Source organism: Artemia franciscana, chromosome 2 (genome assembly GCF_032884065.1).
Source record: "Artemia franciscana chromosome 2, ASM3288406v1, whole genome shotgun sequence".
Classification (NCBI taxonomy): domain Eukaryota; kingdom Metazoa; phylum Arthropoda; class Branchiopoda; order Anostraca; family Artemiidae; genus Artemia; species Artemia franciscana.
Genome location: NC_088864.1, coordinates 48,599,396 through 48,621,987, shown reverse-complemented (window position 1 = coordinate 48,621,987; position 22,592 = coordinate 48,599,396). Strand labels below are relative to the sequence as shown.

At 34.9% G+C, this 22,592-nt stretch overlaps 2 protein-coding genes across 7 annotated transcripts in view; one reads left to right on the top strand and one right to left on the bottom strand.

Annotated features, from left to right (window-relative positions):
- The window catches only part of LOC136043037 (protein bric-a-brac 2-like), a 150,836-nt gene that overhangs the window by 10,719 nt on the left and 117,525 nt on the right, over positions 1-22,592 (top strand). The window lies entirely within an intron of this gene.
- The window catches only part of LOC136043009 (probable endonuclease 4), an 87,798-nt gene that overhangs the window by 36,502 nt on the left and 28,704 nt on the right, over positions 1-22,592 (bottom strand). For all 6 annotated transcript variants that reach the window (XM_065727931.1, XM_065727913.1, XM_065727921.1 and 3 more), the window contains one exon: positions 12,957-13,065. In XM_065727931.1, coding sequence (XP_065584003.1) covers positions 12,957-13,065 — 109 coding nt within the window. The remainder of the gene's footprint in view (positions 1-12,956; positions 13,066-22,592) is intronic.

Here is a 22,592-nt window from a genome sequence, read left to right as displayed (position 1 = left end):
GATTTCGCCAAGCCAGGAATATAATCCTATCAAAAAATAAACCCAATAGGAAGTGAACAAAAAGTAAATGAGCTACTAAGAAAAGAAAAAAATTGGCAATCAGTACTGTCTGCATCAGTAATTTTGGCAATCTATATGCTCCTAGTTACTATTGACTCAGACAGAAACTACGCAACTTGTACTATTTATGAGACAGTAGTCTAGGAAGTAAGAATATCGTCAGAAAAAAGGTTCAAAGGTGAAAGAAGATAGCAGAAAGGAGGGAGGGAGAGAGAAAAATGTAGATAGATAAAACAGAAAAAATGAAATTGCACTTATGTGCAACTGCAAAGTCGTATCCAAAGTATCTTAAACACTGTTTGTTCAGATTGTTGAACATTAGATTCGACAAGTAAGATTATCTCAGGATGGGTACATCGAGCGAGAGGTAAAAGTGTAGCAGAAAAAAAAAATGCCGTCGATTGAACAGACGAAACGTCAACAAAGAAGTTTCACACATATCACTCTATATACAAGATTAAATAAAAAAACAAGTTTTTTGACTGAAAGTAAGGAGCGACATTAAAACATAAAACGAACAGAAATTACTTCGTATATGAAAGGAGCCGCTTCCTCATCAACACCCCGCTCTTTACGCTAAAGTTTGACTCTTGTCTCTCAACTCTTCTTTTTAAAACAGTAAAACACTTTAGCGTAAAGAGCAGGGCGTTGATGAGGAAGCAGCCCCTTTCATATACGAAGTAATTTCTGTTCGTTTTAAGTTTTAATGTCGCTCCTTACTTTCAGTTAAAAAACTTGTTTTTTTTTTATTTAATTTCTGAACGTTTTTGAATCAATGCATGTTTTGACTTTGGCTCTCCGCAGAGGAATAAATAAAACAAAATTTGCATATTTATTTTTTTTGGCTAAATGGCTTTCTCATAGTTCTGATCGAATGATTTCGAGAAAAAAAGGAGCGGGGGAAGAAGCCTAGTTGCCCTCCGTTTTTTTTGGTTCCTTAAAAAGGCAAGTAGAACTTTTAATTTTTTACGAATGTTTTTATTAGCAAAAGATATACGTAACTTATAAATTAGCTTACGTAACGAACTTTTGTATTCTCATGTTTTTAGTACATATATGAGGGGTTCACCCCCTCGTCAGTACCTTACTCTTTACATTAAAGCTTAAATTTTGTCCCAATTCATAAAGAATGACCCCTGAATCACAAAAGCCGTAGAATAAATAGTTGAAATTACTAAAAATACTTTAGCGTAAAGAGCGAGGTATTAGGAGGAGGTGAGCCCCTCATATGCGTAATAATTTCTGTTTGTTTTAAGTTTTAATGCTGCTCCTTACTTCCAGTTGAAAAAAAAACTTTTTCATAATTATTTTTTCATTGTTTTTTTTTTAATAATGCTAGAAAATCCTGCGCTTTCTTCATGGAAATTTCCTTCCCCCATGACAAATTCCTTGATGGAAAGTTCCCCCAATATTTCCCCCTCTTCTCAACCCCTCCTCAACCAAAAAATTCCTCTGAAAACGTCTGTACACTTCCCAATAACTATTATTATATGTAAGCACTGGTCAACGTTTGTAACTTGTAGCCCCTCCCACGGGGACTGTGGGGGAGTAAGTCGTCCCCAAAGACAAAGTTATAAGGTTTTTCGACTATGCTGAATAAAATTGCTATCTCAGAATTTTGATCCGTTGACTTCGGGGAAAATAATTAGCGTGGGAGGGGGCCTAGGTCCCCTCCAATTTTTTTGGTCACTTAAAAAGAGCACTAGAACTTTTCATTTCCGTTAGAATGAGCCCTCTCGCAACATTCTAGGACCACTGGGTCGATACAATCACTCCTGGGGGAAAAAAAAAAACAAATAAACACGCATCCGTGATTTGTCTTCTGGCAAAAAATGCGAAATTCCACATTTTTGTAGATAGGGGCTTGAAACTTCTACAATAAGGTTCTCTGATACGCTGAATCTGATGGTGTGATTTTTGTTAAAATCGTATGACTTTTAGGGGTCCCCCCCCCCTATTTTCTAAAATGAGGCAAATTTTCTCTGACTCGTAAGTTTTGATGGGTAAGACTAATCTTGATGAAACTTATATATTTATAATAAGCATTAAAATGTCATTCTTTTGATATAACTATTGGTATCAAAATTCCATTTTTTAGAGTTTTGGTTACTATTGATCCGGGTCGCTCCTTACTATAGTTCGTTACCACGAACTGTTTGATAATAATAATAATAAAATATTTTGATAAATAACATTTTCATACAAAATGATACGCATGCGTTTTTTTTTCTTTTGCTGAATGTTTTGAAACAAGCGAAACGAGATAAGCTTAAAAACTTTAAAGACAGAAAAGAAAAAGAGATATATATATATATATATATATATATATATATATATATATATATATATATATATATATATATATATATATATATATATATATAGCGTACATCGAATATCACCTTTCTTCAAATAGAAAAAATAATGCGGACAGTTTAATTGGATTTACCTAGAAACTAGATTTACGTCGCCTGGATACCACCATGTGTTACAGCAAAAAGTTGGCTTTACCGACAAAATGCTATGGTTGTATATAGTAATAGTAATATTACTAATAGTAATATAGTATAGTAATAGTAGATCGTACGAAAAATGTCGTTCAATCCCACTTTCTAGGGCTATAATGAAAGAAAGGTTGAAATGGCTAGGCCACGTTCTGTGGATGAAGGATGACAGATTGCCAAACATTTTCCTTGTTGGCCAACCATCTGGGGCTACACGGAAAGCAGGTCGTCCTCGTCTGAATTGGGAGGATGTCATAAATAAAGATTTAAAGGAAATGGGAACTTCCAGGGAGGGTGTAAAGAGGGAGGCCTTGAATAGATTAGGTTGGAGGAGGAGCGTGCGTAGCTGTGTTGGCCTCAGGCGGCTTGGTGCTGCAGTGAGTTATCAGTAGTAGTAGTAGTAGTAGTAGTAGTAGTAGTAGTAGTATGATCGGGGAGCCAAAATCAAAATATGCATTAATTCAAAAACGTTCAGAAATTAAAAAAAAAAAAACAAGTTTCTTTAACTGAAACTAAGGAGCGACATTAAAACTTAAAACGGACAGAAATTACTCCGTATATGAAATGGGCTCTTCCCTCCTCGACGCCTCACTCTTTACGCTAAAGTTTTTCACTGTTTTAAAAAGTAAATTTGAGAAAAAGAGTCAAATTTTAGCGCAAAGAGCGGGGCTTTGAGGAGGGAACAGCCCCTTTCATATACGGAGCAATTTCTGTTCGTTTTAAGTTTTAATGTCGCTCCTTGCTTTCAGTTTAAAAAAAAACTTGTTTTTTCTTGATAAACATAAAAAAGCAGAAAGCCAATATATGTCATAGAATTTTTAGCTAGCAAAAATTGGCAATTAGCTCAAAAAGAAGAAAAAGGCAACCATTAGTCAAGGATAAGACATTGTTTACAGAAGTCAGCTCAAAATAGCAACTAAGCTCTATTTTGGTTTAAGAAAAACTTAAACAAAAAATTAAGTTTTTTTCAACTGAAAGTCAGGAGCAACATTAAAACTTAAAACGAACAGAAATTGTTGCGTATATGAGGGGGTTTCCTCCTCCTCAATACCTCGCTCTTTACACTAAAGTTTGACTTTTCGTTCAAATTGTTTAAAAATTACTCCTGAAACACAAGGGCCGTTTAATTAGAGTAATAAGCTTCTTATTTACTTAATAATAAAAAAAATTCTAATAAAACTAAGTTCTAATAAAAATTCATTTTAGATTAAAATGTCAGAACTTTTGTGGATTTTGCGTACCTACTTTTTTCACAAAGAACAAGAATCATCATAGCCAGAACATTTCTTTTTAACGATTATCCACATTTGGGCGAAATTTATGAAGTAGGGATGTAGAAACAGTCCTGTAGCTTGTTTCAGCCGTTAATAAGAAGATTCATGAATTTTTGCGATTTTTTAAGAATGCCTTATAACTTTCATATACTTTACCTTGTATACTTCTTGAAATATAACCCCCCCCCCCCAAAAAAAAAGAAAAAAACAACAACACATTTTTGCAAGATTTCTGGCTTTTAATTTCCCCCTTCCAAAAAAAGTAAAAAACTAAGTTTTGGGTATGTTCAATGTGACATATATATTCGTATGCATTTTCTATTCTTTTTTATTTACTTAAGTTGCCCAAAAATGCACAAACTGTCAAAAAAATTATTTTATTAGACTATAAATAACTCTTTAGCTCCACAAAAGTGTTGCTAAAAAAAGGTCCCTCACACAAGACATCTTTTAGTACAAATATAGTTGCGAAAATTCTTTGGTAACCGTTGGTACATTTGCCAAGTCTTTTGTTTCAGCATCATTGATGCGCAGAAAGCTTAATTACAAAATTTAGGCGTTCCGACGTAAGATAAATACACATTGCTAAAAAGATCGAAATTACGAAATCTCATAAAAAAGAAAGAAAAAACAAACTTAAAGTTACGAAATTTCCTCTGAAAAAAGATAAATAAATACTATATATATATATATATATATATATATATATATATATATATATATATATATATATATATATATATATATATATATATATATATATATATATATATATATATATATATATCCGTGTGTGTATATATTAAATAAAAAGAATAGTTTTTTTTCAACTAAAAGTAAGTAGCAGCATTAAAACTTAAAACGAACAGAAATTATTACGTACACAAGTGAGATTGCCCCCTTCTTAACACCTTGCTTTTCACGCTAAAATTTTACTCCTTAATTTCAGTTGAAAAAAAACCGTTTTTTTTATTTAACTTATGATTGTTTTTTAAATAATGCCGGGAAATCCGGCTTCCCCTCCACGTAAAGATCCTCTAGACAATTCAGTCCCGGTGAATATTTACCCTAGACAATTACCATTAACATCTCTAAATGAAAGACAATTAAAAAAAAATCGCATAGGTATTCTGTCCAATTCCCCCAGAGCAAAATTTCACTTGAAAAGTTTACCCCCGGAAAACTCCTTCCCACAGAAAAGTCTCCGCGTGAAAATCTCCCCAGCAGAAAATCACACCCCGTCCCCCCTAACCGAAAAATGTGTACACAATTCCCAATAACAAATGCTATAATCTTCGTAGACAACGAGAGTACTTCATAATTTAGAGACCTTTCCTTAGGGGCTGGAAGGCCATGTGATCTTCAAAGACATATATATTGGACCTTTCAACTATACTAAAATATTTTTTGTTTTAACCACAATCGGTCTCCCTCATCTCCAATACATTGAGCATGCCTCTGGATATACGCCGAGTGGATTAAGTCCCAGTCGGGTAATCGTTTCCGCTTTCTAAATCAATAAAGAAAAAGTTTGAGATATACCCTTAGGTACATTCAAGGTCTGCTTAAAGACAAATGGGGCGATTACTTTCCTGTTGTTCCGTAGCAAAAAGATGTATTTTATTTTTTTTTTACTTCTAGCACGCATTTTCGTAAGCCAGATCACACTATCCCTTATGTATATGCCAGAAAGGGAAGCAAATCACCCATCCTTTAAGAAACCTGATTAGCTCCTAAGTGAAAATTTAAGACAGTAAAAGAATCCAAAATTAAATTTCACATGATTGGATATTATGAGTGAAATTGAAAGCCAGTAAAAAGAATGATAAGTCTATGAGTCAAAATTTTGACAGAAAATTGAAGAAATTTAACCTAAAACAGTGAATTTTTTTTACACATGAGAACACTTCCTTCCAGAAAGTACTTTAATTCTTCCTCCGCCTCAAAAAAAGCAATGTCCAACGAGTTTGCAAAGGTATATATAACATCATAACTGAAAAGAGTGTTGATCAGGGGTCCCAATTTCCAATTTAAAGCAAGTTCGAACGTAAGAGAACGCTTCAGAAAAGACACGCTTCAGGTAGCCCATGTTTTTTTGGGAAGGCGGGGGTGTCAGAAAACACAAAAATTGGTGAACCATTTAAAAATACTGGAAACTGCGGAGAGAATCACTAAAATCCGTGAAACTTTTGGCAAACGAAAGGGTAGCCTGAATCCCTCACTCCCCATATTTACTCGACTGGCTTAGGGTACGCAAGCCAGTACGTGGTGAAAATTTGTGTCTTAGATAAGATAAATGACTACATCCACATGTAAACGTAGACATTTTGAATTCAAATAGAAAGCGTTTATAGACAAATAAGCAAGTAAAGAGTGATTAAAACCTTAAGTCGAATAAGAACGCCTACACATTGGAGCAAGGCTCTTACCATCCTCAGCCTCATCACCTAAGCGTACTTGAATATAACCTGTCTTTAACGTTAAGTATTAAAATAAATAAAAAATGCGACACAGATCCGAGCACAAACTAAAATAAGCATCATTTTGTTTCGAATTCATCTGTATTTTAACTAAAAGGCAAACTGTAGCCTGCTCTTTGCATGCACTTTGCGGACAAAGATTTTAAAACCCCAAAACCGACAAGTTTACACAAAAGCCACTAAACTTACTCGTGTTCAGGTTTAAAGGTGCTTAGCCGTAATTCCGTCTGGTGTCCATAGTGCTTTACTATCCAGGGGGTAATTTACATTGGGCTGCTCTACCGCAAAGCATTCATCGAATGTACGACAGCGGTGGCCGAATTTGGAGAAGTAAGGTTGTTGGTTTCAAGGTCGTATTTTTGTACGTATCCTTTCCATATCATTTCATTTGATACATAGTCGCGGAGATGCAGTTCGAACATGTGTCGAATGCATCTGTGGTCGGAGAATTTTAGAGCCTGAAGTTTGGAGGTTTATATTGGTCATGTTTTGCAGTCGCAGACAAGTACGGAGCGGAATAGACTTTTGCAAACTCGTCTTGAAGTTGATCTTCCTCCTTTTCCTGAATGGTGAAAGTTTAAAAAATATACGGGAGGCCACTATAATATGGGCGTGGATGGTGGAAAGAGCTCCCCCTCTACAAGCAATTTTACTCCCTTGTAAGAAAAGTAAGCAGTTCATACCCCAATCTTACTGCAAGATAGTCCGCCAAGAATGTGTTATTTTTGTGACCATAGTTTTATTGATGGCAGAGCACTGCGTGACAAGGTACATTGTCAAGGTACAGTTACTAACTTCCAGGATGTTTGTCATTATTTGAAAATACCTCTATTTTGTCTCTCTCGGACTTAACGTCGGAAACACTGATTAACAGTAGCAAACATTCACTGGTAATCATTCAATAATTAATCTAACAAGAACTCCCCAATTTCTTTTTAGTCTTAGAGACGCCTGTCCTGGTTACGGTTTAACATAAATGGCTTTAACACAAAACTTACTAGTTCAACAATGCTAAACACCTGTAAGTTTCTATTACCCGTGGATTATTCTTAAAAGCAAATTACTGTATACAGATTCTCAATTTTAGCCATGTTGCTTCAATTTAGTTTTCCTTTCTTCTTTAATACAACAAAACAGCGGTATTCACTAAAATTCAATGTAAAATAGTGTGATGACAGAAGACAGTTGATAAGACCAGAAGGTGTAAATTCTTAGAGAGGAAAGGCCATAATGATCACAGCTTCAATGTCCTCTGAGAGGCATAAATGTATTCAAAAATGTAAGCGTTCGACATTATTGTATTTCCATAAGATCTTATTCGACATGGCATTTTGCCCGGATATGGTGTGCGGCCGACTGACACTTTCAGTTTTAGTTTGTGTGTATATGTTTTTTATGTTTTTCCTTTTTTACTTTTCTCTTTTATTAGTTTTTGTTTTGTGTTCTTTCTCTCTGCATTCCCGGGTATAGAGCCTATTCATCGTTTGACTCTGAATGTTTTGTGACATGTTGTATTTGTAAAATCTTACAAACCTTGAATTATCTGCAAATTCACCGAGCTAGCAAACAAACTTAATCACATAACGTTGCTACAATTTTGTTCTTCAAACCCCCCGCCCCCCAAAAAACAAAATATTAATAATAAAGTAATACAATACTAAAATTAAAAATTATAAAACACAATGTGAAATAGTGTAGTGACAAAAGGTAGTTGAAACTCATACTTTAAGTGTGTAAATACTATTTATGTAAGTTCTTTACACACACTTGAATAATAGACCTGACATAATTCATAAATATGAGACCCAGATAGCCTCACCCATCTTAATTAAAGAAACTAATTCACAACCATTTCAGTTCGTTTCCATTTTTTTAAACTACAGCTCATTTTTCATTATTTTTTTTTCACATCTTTCAATTTCGTAGTTACAATTCACAAAAATACTACCGACTAAATATAAAAAGTGTCAGTAAAAATCAGCTCTTTATACCCTACCTGCGTTACACCCTATACATGTATTACACTAGACAGAGCCGCTATTTTTTTTTCCTTTGAATAGTAGTAGCGTTTCATTTCTGCTTTGAAAATTCATATAAAAACTATCAACAAAGCGTAAAAAAGTATCAGCAATAGTTCTTGGCAGAGTTACAAGATATTTTGCGGCGTAGATAATTGAACTGCAAAACTACGCTGAATGATGCAAGCAAAAACAATGTAACCATCAGCAAACATTGCAAATTACGTTCTTACTTATTTTCAGATTTGGAAATTTGTTTTGCAACTTGCTGGTTACCGTTTGAATACCTAATAAAATGCAATACTCTTCCATTAGATGGAAAAAAGATAATATGATAATTCACAGCCTTTAAAACTTTTACAGTTAGAGGAGGGGAAAGGGGGCTGTAGCTAAACTCCTCCTTAGAGTAATTTTTGTTCATTTCAAACTTGACTTGGGTATTCAATTGAATTTTTACTCATTTAAGAGTTATTTATCTATATCAGTATTTGTTATCTTTATATTAGACTAAATCATTTATTTTAATTTATATTCGTTTTTGGTTTCATTTATTTTTTTAATTGCACTTTCTGGTCGTTTCAATTTCAATTATAAAAAGACTTTATCCCTCCAGGTCTTAAGTTTGACAGGACTCTTTACTTTTCTCTAAAAAACTTCTTTATCGTCAATTTTTTTTCATTAATTGTATAAATAAATCTGTTGGTTGATTAGACTTCTTACACGAGTAGGATGCGCTTGATAAAAGTTTTGAAACACATCCTGGACAAACTCCTTCCACTGTGTCCGTGAAATAACATCCCTCCTCTAGTCCAGCTTTTCAGATATATCATTTTCGCAACACCATGGCTTAAAATTTTATCCACCAGTTTTTTTTTTCTTTATTACTATCATTGTTTAGAATCGAGTATTTAGTTGTTTTTTCTTCCACTGTATACTCTCCATTTCTCCTATTTTCCAAGGTCCTCCAAGACATACATCTTCATGCTCCATTTAGTTTTTCCAGTCTTCCTTATCTCAGATTAAAAATAAAAGAATTTCCCTGGGCCTAATATAAATATTTAATTGAAATTCCTTTCGCATTTCTCTCTAAAGTAGAAACAGGTGGTAAATTTGGACCGGTCCAGATTTGCAGTATCAACAACTAAAACATCCAAGATCTTGGAAGCTAAAAAAATTCATTCATAGCTCTGGGAAGATAAAAACGATTACTGGGGAATGCCAAACGACACTTAAGGAAAACCAAGGGGTTGAACACTATGTTATTTCGGACATACAAGTGACATCTAGTCTTCATACACTGGAGCTAAAAAATGACAAAAGCTGAAGGGATGTACCTGGAAGAGCCTCGGGGTCTGCTCCCCAAAAAATCTGAGTTTTCTTTGAATTTCAGGGCATTCTTATTCAAACCATCAAATAAAAATTATTTTTTATTACTCCCTCATCTCAACTTATTCCTCCCCAAGGAAGAAATTATGGGTACGTGTCATATATATATATATATATATATATATATATATATATATATATATATATATATATATATATGGGAAGCTTACAAAGTTTCACCGACAGACATTAGACGACTCTGATACAAAAAAGGAGCAAACCGAATGACCACCAAATCGTAGAATTTTTTCGATTAGATGACGTGAGATTCAGCAGCAAAATTAATACTTCCATTGCAGCCTGAACCTAGCTTTAAGGCGTAAGTGTAATACTGGACAAAAGCACAAAAGGTGGGACTGAAGGTGCAAAGTTGTTTACACTTGCAGATAGTGGGTAACGCTTTGAAGAGAGTAGTATTAGGAAATAAATGTCAAAATAAAAGCAACCGTAAAGAAATGGAAGAATTTTAACTATTTGAACAAAGCATTCACCAAAGAATCTTATCTCTCGAACGTTTTTGTAGGCTTGAAATAGCTTGATGTTCCACCACAAGACAAGTTTCAATAAATTATAGGGAAGTGAAGAGTTTAGGCCTTGGCAAGAAGCGATGGGAAAAAAAAGATGGAAGATTTAATTAGTAAATAGGATTGTTCATCAGCAGTAAAAAGCCACCCAGATTTGCCAATAAGGAGGACTAATCTCTCTCAAAATTGTCACTAAGGAGGAGGGTTGACGATCTGAGATGTGTGTCTTTGACCTTTGTTCATTTTTTTAAAATCTAATTCAATTTTTGGAAGTGGCAGATCCAGGAATGGGAACTCCCCCTCCCTTTTGGATTGGACGCGGTTTTATTTCGTCGGAAGTAAATATCGGAAATATACAAGTGACGGAAGCAGATTACTGGATGATGATGATAATACTGACCTAGTTTTCCATACATTTATACAAATCTTAAACTCGTAAAAAAAAAAAAAAAAAAAAAAAAAAAATATAGCTACAAACAAGTCATCAAAATTCTACTACGAATATATCGAATAAAAAACAAAAACAAACGGTAATTCATCAAAATTATATCCATTTCCCTTGCTATAATATTGGCCAAAATGAGTCTTGGTTGAAAAGGCTATTGCTACAAGTAAAGATGCTCTCACTTTTCCAATTACACGGGAATTTGTCATTTATAGATGGCATTTTAATCAATATTTGATGCCTCAAAAAAAAAAAAAAAAAAAACAAAGGTAAAATCAGATTTCCCTGCTTTTTTAGAAAATAATTCTATGATAATGGAACCTACCATTTGATCTACTCAATTGAAAAAAGCGGACTATAAGTATTATTGAAAACACAACAGCTCAGTTATAATAATTCTCCTGGTATGTGTAGTAATTCCTCATTGTCATATCCACGAAAAACATCTACACATATGAAGAATCAATTAATACTGCTACCAATGATAACTCACTGTAGCACTGAAGCCACCTGAGGCCAACAGGTGGCTTTTGAGGACAACATAGCTGCGCATGCTATTCATTCACCTAAATCTATTCAAAGCTTCAATCTTTACCCCACCTCCTGAAGTTTCAATTTAAGTACAATCTTTGGAAATCTGGCATCTTTCACGTGGTTAAGCCATCTTAACCTTTCTTTCATCGTGGCCCCCAGAAAGTGAGACCGGACCACATCTTTTGTACCGTTCAATGTTTGATATACGGTTATTCAAACAAATACCTAAGCCTATCCTTAGACAATCCACTGAAAAGTATCTAACAAACCTTCCTCAGTCTTCCAAAGGGCCATTTCAGAATCATATTTGACGACTGTCATTACCATGACTTCCATTATTCTAATAATGTTTTCTAGACCTATCCTCCTGACCTTTCAAACTTTTTTCAACTTTGAAAAAATACCCTGGGCCTCGGGCGCGTACACCTACGAACAGGCAGAACAAAGTCATTCCCACAAAGATTTCAGTACTCACTAAATATTACAGGGCCTTATAGGACATGTTATATTTCTACGATCAGAATTTCCTCATTATAAAATTTCATGGGATGAGGCAAGAGGTCTCGAAGATTTGGGAGTACGTCGTACACGATTTGTCTAATTCCTTTTGCTAGTGTTAGTGTTTCTGATTTTCAAATTTGTGTAGCGTCTGAAATACAAACTTGTGCAAAATTTTTGAAATTTAAAGCCCTTGGCATTAAAACCGTTTTTGTTGTATCTAGAGGCCTGGAGGTACCTTCTTACTACAAACGACTGGTTACTAACAACAGTCTAAACCGCAATTAATTGTTGGGACTAATAACTAATATTTTCCGTCTCGTAAAAGTTTGCAGTTTTGAAGGGCAAATTTGAAATCATTGATTTTTGCATATTTACTGGATTTTTTAATGCGCATAATGTAATGAGAACTTTGTCTTTCAAAGTTTCGGTCCCTATTGACAAGAGTTATTCTTTACTTACTTTGTTCACTACGAACTATTTAATCCACTGTGCTCTTAAGTGAAGAAGGCTCCCCCATGAACCCCTTCTTTAACATTCAAATTTATGATTCGTATAAATGCTTCGAGAATGATAATCATTCCTGAGAATTGCACCCCGCAATACATCTTAGAGGGAGGGGTATTTAAATATCAAAGTGACTGTCAGGGACGTCATTTTCACTGCTTTCAAGGAAATTTTTTTAAGCAAACCGTTTCTACAGGGAATGATCTTCCTCCTTCCTCCCTCTCCCTTGTGTGCAAGTATGGATGTATTCCTTGCGTTACTTTTAAAAGTTTCTGCAATAAGAGGAGAGCTGTCACCCACAGCAGCCATATTACATGCTTAGTCCAAAAGTATTCATCAGAATGGAGGAAGATTAGGGTAGAAAATCTCCTAGCAGTGCAATTTAACCATAAAATTCAGCTCAATGCGAATTTCAAATTTAAGTAAGGCGGGGTTCCCGAACCATTAACGCTGTTTTCTCCATTATGGCTTTGCCTTCCGAACCATGATTCACTAGAACTTCAAATTTTCCATATAAAATGAAAGTCAGCTTTACACAACATTTAGTGACCCCCCCCCCGTATTTTTCGAAATAGATTTTGAAATACCACTTACCAGCAGCAAAGACGTGACAATTATCAATACAGACTCCTACTTGATTTACTTAGTTACTTTTAAATCAGCTTTTCGTAACATTGAATACCCCCCCCACGTATTTTTCAAAATATACTTTAAAATCTCACTTACCAGCAGCAAAGGCATGACAAGTATCAATACAGACTCCAACTCTTTCTTTATCTTTGACTAGTTGTATGATTTCGCCAATCTCGTGTAGAAAACCTCCAACCGTATTACCCTGTAAATTAAATTCTTAATTACTTTTTAATGACACACCAACAATTTTATGTGGATCCCATTATATTCTTTTCTCGTGTTATTTTCTCTTATATTATTCCCTAAGATTAAATTATTCTCTTTTACATTATTTTTTATTACTTCTCTCGTACTTTGAAACTACATCAATTTTTCCTCAATTTTCAAATCCCAATTCTCAAAGCATCAATTTTTCAAATTTTCTAAATTTCTGTACAAATATACTATTTTGTTACTTATGAGATTTCAAACATTAATTGATTAGCGGTAATAAAATGTACCTACTTAAGTTCAAAAGTTAAATTTTCTTGCCGTGGGTCAACTTTCTAATGCCACGACTAAAAAAGGAACAAGGGCAAGCTCCAATCTCTTTAGAAAGGAGAGTGTCATCAAGATTCAGAAGGCAGAAATGATACCGTTCTTGGACCATGATGAAATGAAAGCTTCGCTGCATAATTTCAAATAATCCTCTCCCATATAGAATACAAACTCGACTTCAAATCACACACTGTGGGCTCTGGCTCAATCGCTTGCGAACACCATCCTATTGGCCCCAGGAAAGAATTACACACAGCTTTCCAAAATTTAATATTATATTCATCAAACGATGGTGCAAAGCGTTGCAGGGAGCAACACAAGCGTGCAGGGAGCAACACAAGCGTTGCGTTGTGTTGGCTTAGTTAATTTAGGTTGGTTAGGGCCAATCACACTGCCAAACGTCCAAAAAGTGTTTGCACGTTTCCTCACAGCCAATATACTGGCTTGTGAAGAAAATTTTTAAGAAATAATAAGAAAAAAACAATTTTTTTTTTGAAACTGAAAGCGAACAAAATTAATGACCCTTAGTCTATACAACATCTATATATATATATAAATAAGTTGTCTGTCTGTGTGTCTGTCTGTGGATCAAGTGACGTCATGTTTCTGTGTTGACTGACGTCATGAAATTAGTTGTCGTCATTTTTGCTTTGACGGTGACGTCATTCAAGATATTTAAGACATATGTTCACGTAGAAATCTATTAATGTTTAAGTTTACAATGACTGATGAACTTACCATGGCAAAAGCCGATGAAGATGCTCAAAGAGTCTATGCCAAAAAACTTGCTGCTGATAGAGAAAGTCAGAAAAGAAAGCGTGCCGAGAAATCAAAAGAACAGCAAGGAAACAGGCTTGAGGCTGATAGAGAAAGAAAGAACAGAAAGCGTGCCGAGGAATCAAAAGACAGCAAGGAAACAGGCTTGAGGCTGATAGAGAAAGAAAGAACAGAAAGCGTGCCGAGGAATCAAAAGAACAGCAAGGAAACAGGCTTGAGGCTGATAGAGAAAAAAAGAACAGAAAGCGTGCCGAGGAACTACCTAGCAGCAAGCAGACTTGCTGCTAAAAGAGAAAGTGAAAAAAGAAGGCGTGCCGAGGAATTACAAGAACAGCAAGAAATCAGGCTTGCTGCTGATAGAGAAAGTAAGAAAAGAAAGCGTGCCGAGGAATCACAAGAACAGCAAGAAATCAGGCTTGCTGCTGATAGAGAAAGAAAGAAAAGAAAGCGTGCCGAGGAATCAGAGCAACCTGAAAGTTATCGCCTGGCATTCAGGTACAACCCAGTCGATGATTATAGCTTGAGTAGATGTGTTCAAATCGGGACAATGTCTAAAATTTGTCCCTATTGCAAGGCCTTGAAATTCAATGGTGAAACAATGGGAATGTGTTGCGCCTCAGGAAAAGTTAAACTTCCTCTATTGGCTGCACCACCAGAGCCATTGAAGACGAATGAATGCTTGCCTGAAAAATTCTAATTTATGGGCACACGTAAAAATATTAAAATTAACTACAAATATGCGTGTCCGATTGCAAAACGATGACTCTGGTCGAACATTTTCAGATCAATTGCTGACAATTGGAAACGGAAAGCTCCCAGTAGACTCAATTTCAGGACGTATACAACTACCTGCTGATTTCTGTAATTTAGTGACGTCCAAAAATGAATTGATTGAAAAAGTATTTCCGAATATTCTAAAAAATTATAAAAATAATAAATGGCTAAGTGAAAGAGCGATTCTCGCACCCAAAAATATAGACGTCCACGAAATCAACAATATTGTTTTGACCAAGATTCGAGACCAGGCAGTCCTTTACAAGTCAGTCGACACAGTTTTGGAACCAAATGAAGCGGTTAATTATCCATCTGAATTTTTAAATTCCATAGATCTTTCAGGGTTTCCACCACACGTGCTACAACTAAAAATAGGCGTACCAATAATACTTTTAAGAAATATAAACCCACCAAAGCTTTGCATTGGCACTCGACTTGCCGTAAAAAAAACAATGGAAAACCTAATAGAGGCCACAATCTTGACAGGGCCTTTTGAGGGTGAGGCTGTTCTTATTCCTCGCATTCCCATGATTCCAACGGATCTGCCTTTCCAATTTAAAAGATTGCAATTCCCAATTCGATTAGCATTTGCAATCACCATTAACAAAGCTCAAGGTCAATCATTAGAAAAATGTGGTATAGATCTTAATACTGATTGTTTTTCCCATGGACAATCGTACGTTGCATGTTCGAGGGTCGGTAAACCTGACAATCTATTTATATGCAGCGACAATTGGACAGCGAAGAATGTTGTATATTCGCAAGTTTTACGCAGTTAATTTGTATTGTATCTATCTATCTATCTATCTATATAAAAACGAGTTGTGTGTATGCATGTTTGTTTGTTTGTAAAAAGAGCGTTTGCATATGATGTCATTATTAGTACATACGGCTTTGTATATGCAGAGACAATGGGAAAGCCAAGAATGTTGTATATTCGCAATTTTTACGTAGTTTAACTCCTGCAGACGAAATGAATGCTTGCCTAAAAAATTCTAATTTATGGGCACACGTAAAAATATTAAAATTAACTACAAATATGCGTGTCCGATTGCAAAACGATGACTCTGGTCAAACAGTAGACTCAATTTCAGGACGTATACAACTACCTGCTGATTTCTGTAATTTAGTGACGTCCAAAAATGAATTGATTGAAAAAGTATTTCCGAATATTCTAAAAAATTATAAAAATAATAAATGGCTAAGTGAAAGAGCGATTCTCGCACCCAAAAATATAGACGTCCAAGAAATCAACAATATTGTTTTGACCAAGATTCGAGACCAGGCAGTCCTTTACAAGTCAGTCGACACAGTTTTGGAACCACATGAAGCGGTTAATTATCCATCTGAATTTTTAAATTCCATAGATCCTTCAGGGTTTCCACCACACGTGCTACAACTAAAAATAGGCGTACCAATAATACTTTTAAGAAATATCAACCCACCAAAGCTATGCAATGGCACGCGACTTGCCGTAAAAAAAAACAATGGAAAACCTAAAAGAGGCCACAATCTTGACAGGGCCTTATGAGGGTGAGGCTGTTCTTATTCCTCGCATCCCATGATTCCAACGGATCTGCTTTTTCAATTTAAAAGATTGCAATTCCCAATTCGATTAGTATTTGCAATCACCATTAACAAAGCTCAAGGTCAATCATTAGAAAAATGTGGTATAGATCTTAATACTGATTGTTTTTCCCATGGACAATTGTACGTTGCATGTTCGAGGGTCGGTAAACCTGACAATGTATTTATATGCAGCGACAATTGGACAGCGAAGAATGTTGTATATTCGCAAGTTTTACGCAGTTAATTTGTATTGTATCTATCTATCTATCTATCTATATAAAAACGAGTTGTGTGGATGCATGTTTGTTTGTTTGTAAAAAGAGCGTTTGCATATGACGTCATTATTAGTACATACGGCTTTGTATATGCACAGACAATGGGAAAGCCAAGAATGTTGTTTATTCGCAATTTTTACGTAGTTTGAAACACATATATAAATCTATCTATATTCACAGGTGGGACACAGGGACACAACTACAATGGCGCATAACTAATATGGCGCGTAACGACTTACGCGCGCGGGGGGGCTTTGGGGCGCGAAGCGCCCCACCAACTAGGTGTTGGGGTGGCGCGAAGCGCCACCCCAACAGCTAGTATATCCATAAAAGTAGCTTAAATAAAGTAAATCATGATAATTTTGTTTAGTTGTTGAGTTATACAAAAGTAGTACTTCACTAAAAATACAATATAATCTATGGTTTTTGTAGAGTAGAAATATAAAGGGCTCATAATATTTTTGTAGTAGAATTGCAAAGGATATTTTCATACGATTTGAATTCGCTTAATTTGGAACGTTTCTTCAAAATGAACTCAACCGAATGATTTTTGGTTTTAAAATGAATATTTGACGAATATACTACTACTACTAACAACTCACTGCAGCACTAAGCCACCTGAGGCCAACACAGCTACGCACGCTCCTCTTCCATCCCAAACTTCAAAGCATCTCTCTTTACACCCTCCCCGGAAACCTTTCTTTCCTGAAATGATTTTCAGAAAATCATTTCCTTTAAATCTTTAAAATGCCATCCTCCCACTCCAACCACGGACGACCTGCTTTCCGTTTATTCCTAGACAGGTGGCCGAAAAAGGGCAATCTGTCATCATTCATCCGCAGAACGTGCCCTAGCCATCCACAGAATGTGCCCTAGCCATCTCAACCTTTCTCTCATTATAGCCTAGAAAGCGGGATTGAACCACACTTTTCGCACAGACTACTGTTTGAAATACGGTCAGTCAGCCGGGTCCCCAAAACAATCCGTAGGCAATTTCTCTGGAAAACATCTAGCAAATCTTCATCCGCTTTTCGGAGCGCCCATGAACACTGAGCCCACTTTGAGCACTGTCATCACTGTAGCTTCCAATATTCTAATCTTGGTTTGCAGACTTATGTTCCTATTCTTCCAAACTTTTTTTTAACTGTAAAAAAACACACTGAGCCTTGGCTGTTCTACTTTTAACATCTTCACTACTCCCACCGTCTTTACTAATGATACTACCAAGGTAAAATCTTTTCGTTACCCAACGTCTCCTTTTCATTTTTACTTATTCCTAGCCTTAGTAACTTAGTCTTCTTAGCATTAATTTTCAAACCTATTCTCGCACCCCGATCTCGCAAAACCTCTAACATTTGATTCCGTGGTCTCCCATATTCTTTCCTGTGCTCGTTGAGACGAATTTGATGAATGTTCTGTACAAAATATGAAGCGAACGTGCCCGGGTATATGTTAGGGCTACAGACAAACTTGAAAAATTCACATCATAGCTTGAAAAGCTCCATACTTATTGCAACTGCATTTCCGGCGTTTACATTATTTTTATATTACTTTATGTTATTATAAAAACCTCATTCAAAATAAGAAAAATGTCTGTTTATCATTTTTTTATTATTTATTATTTCTTCATTATTATTATCTCTTCATTATTATGTTATTACTTCATTGTTATTTATTTCTTTTATTTTAATTCTATTATTTACATTATTTTTATATTATTTTATTTCTTCTTGATTTTGAATAATACTAAAGTGTGTTTTCAGTTTCAAATTTTACATTGCTAGCTATTGATATTTTTGCTGGTAAAACCAATGACCGGCCTTATAAATCAGTCTGTCATTTTGTGTTTTTCTTAATGACTTGGCAGTTACTAAAATAATTTTTTTTTTTTAGTTTTGAAAATAATAATATTGTATACTAAAATTATCGATATCTTGATTTCCAGAAGATTATTGAAAGCCTTTAAAAATTTGGCTTTCAATTTCCTTTAGGCTACTTAAGGAATTTTCTGCTCCTAGAACAGCATCCTGTTCTATTTGTCTTGGTTTTTGTGTTTTCAGTAAAGTAGTAGTTTTACATAATTCCACAAATATAAGTAATCATTACGAATCAGATTGTTTGAGCTAGATTTATAGATAAATATTGCAGAGGCTGCTAAGCCACAATTTTGTCCGTTTTAAGCTTTGATTTCTCCCTTCACTTCCGTCAGAAAACACTAATTTCTTGGGTTAATTTTTGCTCTTTTTTTTAAATATGCAATGAACCTGACAAAAAGTTCTTTATCTAACTTAGGTAAAATACGAAAAAGGTCTACGTGACTTTTTCTTAAAATGTACTACTGAAAACAACTTGTACTTCTGACCTCATTCATAATTTCCCGGGAATTTATGTGGGTCAGCCATTACACATCATATTTCTGTAGGGTTAATACGTAAGCATTTCAGGGGGCAGGTGCACATTACCACTTGATTCTTTCTGAGAAGCGGTAAAGTAAAAAAAAAAATGGACTAACACCTAGATTATAAAAAAAACTAATGCCCACTTTGTACCTCGATTTATAGAAAAAAAATGTATGCATACATTTTTCAATATATATATACAACGTATAAACCTCCGGTTAAAGGTTTTTGGAAACGGCAATTTAGGGAATTTTTTAGTGAGACAGTTTCGCTGACAACGTATTTTTAAAATTTCGATTACAGAAAACCTCAGTAATCGTTTCAAGTATGAGAAAGTTGCATTTTCAATATGACAGCAGAAGTTTTCAAAATATGGGATTGTAAACCTCCAGTCAGACCATGAAAATAAATCGGCTATTTCAGAATTTTCACCTGATGGTTATTTTACTCTAGTTCGACAATAATTTCTGCTTTGTGGCTAAAAAAGCACTTTTTCCTGGCACTGCAATAACTGCTTGGTGGTTAAAATAGGTGGGGGGGCTGTAAACCCCTAGCAAAGGATAATCGGCCATTAAAAATGGATTACTTGTCTCAGAAATTACGCTTTTCGTGGTTTTCGATCCTATTTCGGCCGAATTAATGTTATGCAGCACAAAATAGCAGAAAACGGCACCTATTTGTGGCAATCTGTAAATTAAAAAGAGCAGTAGGTATTTTTTTATTTCCATTCAAACTACCCCATCACCCGATACTCATCAATAATCAGCTGAACATAATTACTCCTAGCAAGAGAAAAAAGAACAAAGGGAGACAAACCAGTGATTCCCATGCGGAAATATGGTCCTCAAAGTTGTTCAATGGAGGGTGGGACTGTAAGCCTCCGTTTTCAAACTAATTAAATAGATGTCAGTTTGGAAATATTTGTCACTATACAGTTCCTTAAAAAAATATGTTTTTCCCCTCACTGTGGGCCGTTGTTCGATCTTTACTAGTTTACAGCTACTGCAGCAACTAGTTATCGATGTCACGCCGGTTTTCTTTTTGGCGGTAAATAGCTGGACCAAAGGGAAATTGCAGCGCGCCACTGGAAGCCAATTTTCGGTGCGCCGCCAATTTTTAACAAAAAAAAGAAAATAATCCAACCTTAAGATATAAGAGAAGTGTATCTAAAGAATCAGCTAAGACAACATGGATTGTATTAAATTGTATATGTGCATAAATGTACATACATAATTGTACATAAATTGTACGATTCGAATGTAAAGATCTTCCCAATACATTGTTTTCTTTGAAATTGTCTCATACGAGCCATAAGATGCATCCTTCATAGATGAGATGCAGACAGTGGCATGCGTTACCGTTAGACATGCTGAGTAACAGGAATAAGAAACCGCGAAGGTGTCGGAAAATAATAGGAAAAGAAACGTAAGATTTGCTGTCGTCCGAACTAAGGGGTTTAAGAGAAACATCAATAGAAATCAGGTCTGGCTCAAAATAATAATAATAATAACAATAATAATAAAAATAAGGCCATAAAACACAGTATTCTGTATTACAAATCATAATATCATAACAAAATGATCACCCCCCCCCCCAAAAAAAAAAAATAGCAACGCATAAAAAAACATACAACAAATATACAAATATATTATATTGAAAATATATAAACAAACCTATCATACAGCACACAGTATCAATACAAAAACATTAATCACTTCCCCCCTACCAAAAGCAACAACACAGAAAACAACAACAACGAAAAAAAATACAAACTTGAATTACTCTATTTTCTTTATATGTTTATATATTTATATATATATTTACAAACCTAAAATATTGTCGTTTTTAAATTCTCCTGAGATCCCAGTGAACTCAAAGGTTTCACCCTCAAAGAAACTACACTCAAATGAGAAACCTGGTGCTTTTGAGACCAACCTTTTTCTATATTGATATTTTTCTACATTTATATCTTTTTTATTTTTCTATATTTATATCTCTTTATAAAGAAGATCTTTTGTATCTTTTATATCTATTTTTTATCTGATAGATAGAAATTAAAGATTCAGCCGGAGACGTATTTCTTGCGCTTCACTAAAAGTTTGAGATAAAATTTCCAACAATGAAAATCCAAACTTAGAATACAAAATGAATATTTCTGAAGACCTATGGTTAGTAGAGCATATTAAAAGTATGTTATCAGAGCCTAAAGGTACAGTTCGTGATAGAAGATACGGAAACACTAACCGGCAATACTGTTACCGGTGCAAAAAACAGTTAATTTCCTTCTTAGTCAAGGTGGGGGGCTGCAAGTTTCATGTAAGGATTTTTGGCAATGGTGCACTTTTAGTTTCAATACGACCCCAAATTCGAGGGGTTTTAGGCTATTATTAGAAATCCCCATAAATTTGTTTACAAATTGACATTTTACTATTAAAACTGATCGAAATAATAACTAACATTCCTGAATTAACTACCAATGGGAATTTTTTCTCACAAAACAGTTTTGTTCAAAACCCATTTCTAAATTTTTGGCTACTATGTGCCTTATTTCGCTCTTTACTCGGTTATCCCTACTGGGACAATCATGATAAAACATGTTAACTACCATTAGTCGAAATAAATATTTAATGCAAAAATTGATTTCGTCAGACTCGAAATGTAAACTATCATGCTTTGCGGCGATTAATACAAATTTCTTGGATAAGTTGAGATATGCTTATTCTCAAACGGTTACTTGCTATCTTCATTGCTAATAATTTAGCTCATTGAAAACCGGGGAAATTTTAGGGATTTGAAAACGAATATACAATTTTTATTTACGACTGCTATGAATTCATATTGAGGCCTGTGACGGTTTTTAAAATCGCAAAGTGGAAAGGATGCTTACCCCTTACCTCTCCACCCCTTCAGAAAAATATTTGCAGGCTTCGTATGGCAAGGTCCGTATTCATTTATTCCTCGTATTTTAGCAATACATACTATGATTGGTGCTTATAAGTCTGTCTTTTGGGAGCCAATCAGAAGTCCTTTAATTTTCTGAAGGGGAAGAGATCCAAAAACTAAAAGGAAGGGCTTTTGTTGAAAATTCTTCAAAATTTCAGGGTTTTCTTTTTGACCGACCACAGGAATGGAATTCACCATCACCCACTCCTACTCTCCTTTCGCGGAGGCATGGCTGCCCTGTGGATATCAAATCGAAATAAGAGTATTTTAATTTTCCACTTTTTGTATACTCAATTGGTCAAACCAATAAAGTGATGTAATTAAAAAAAAGAAAAAGAAAAAAAACACAGTGATGGCGCCATACATAAAGACGCAAAATCATCTGCATAATACCTGTGCCGTGCAAAATGAAATCAGACTTATAAGAGGCTTTCTACAAGCTTAGAATCTGGTAC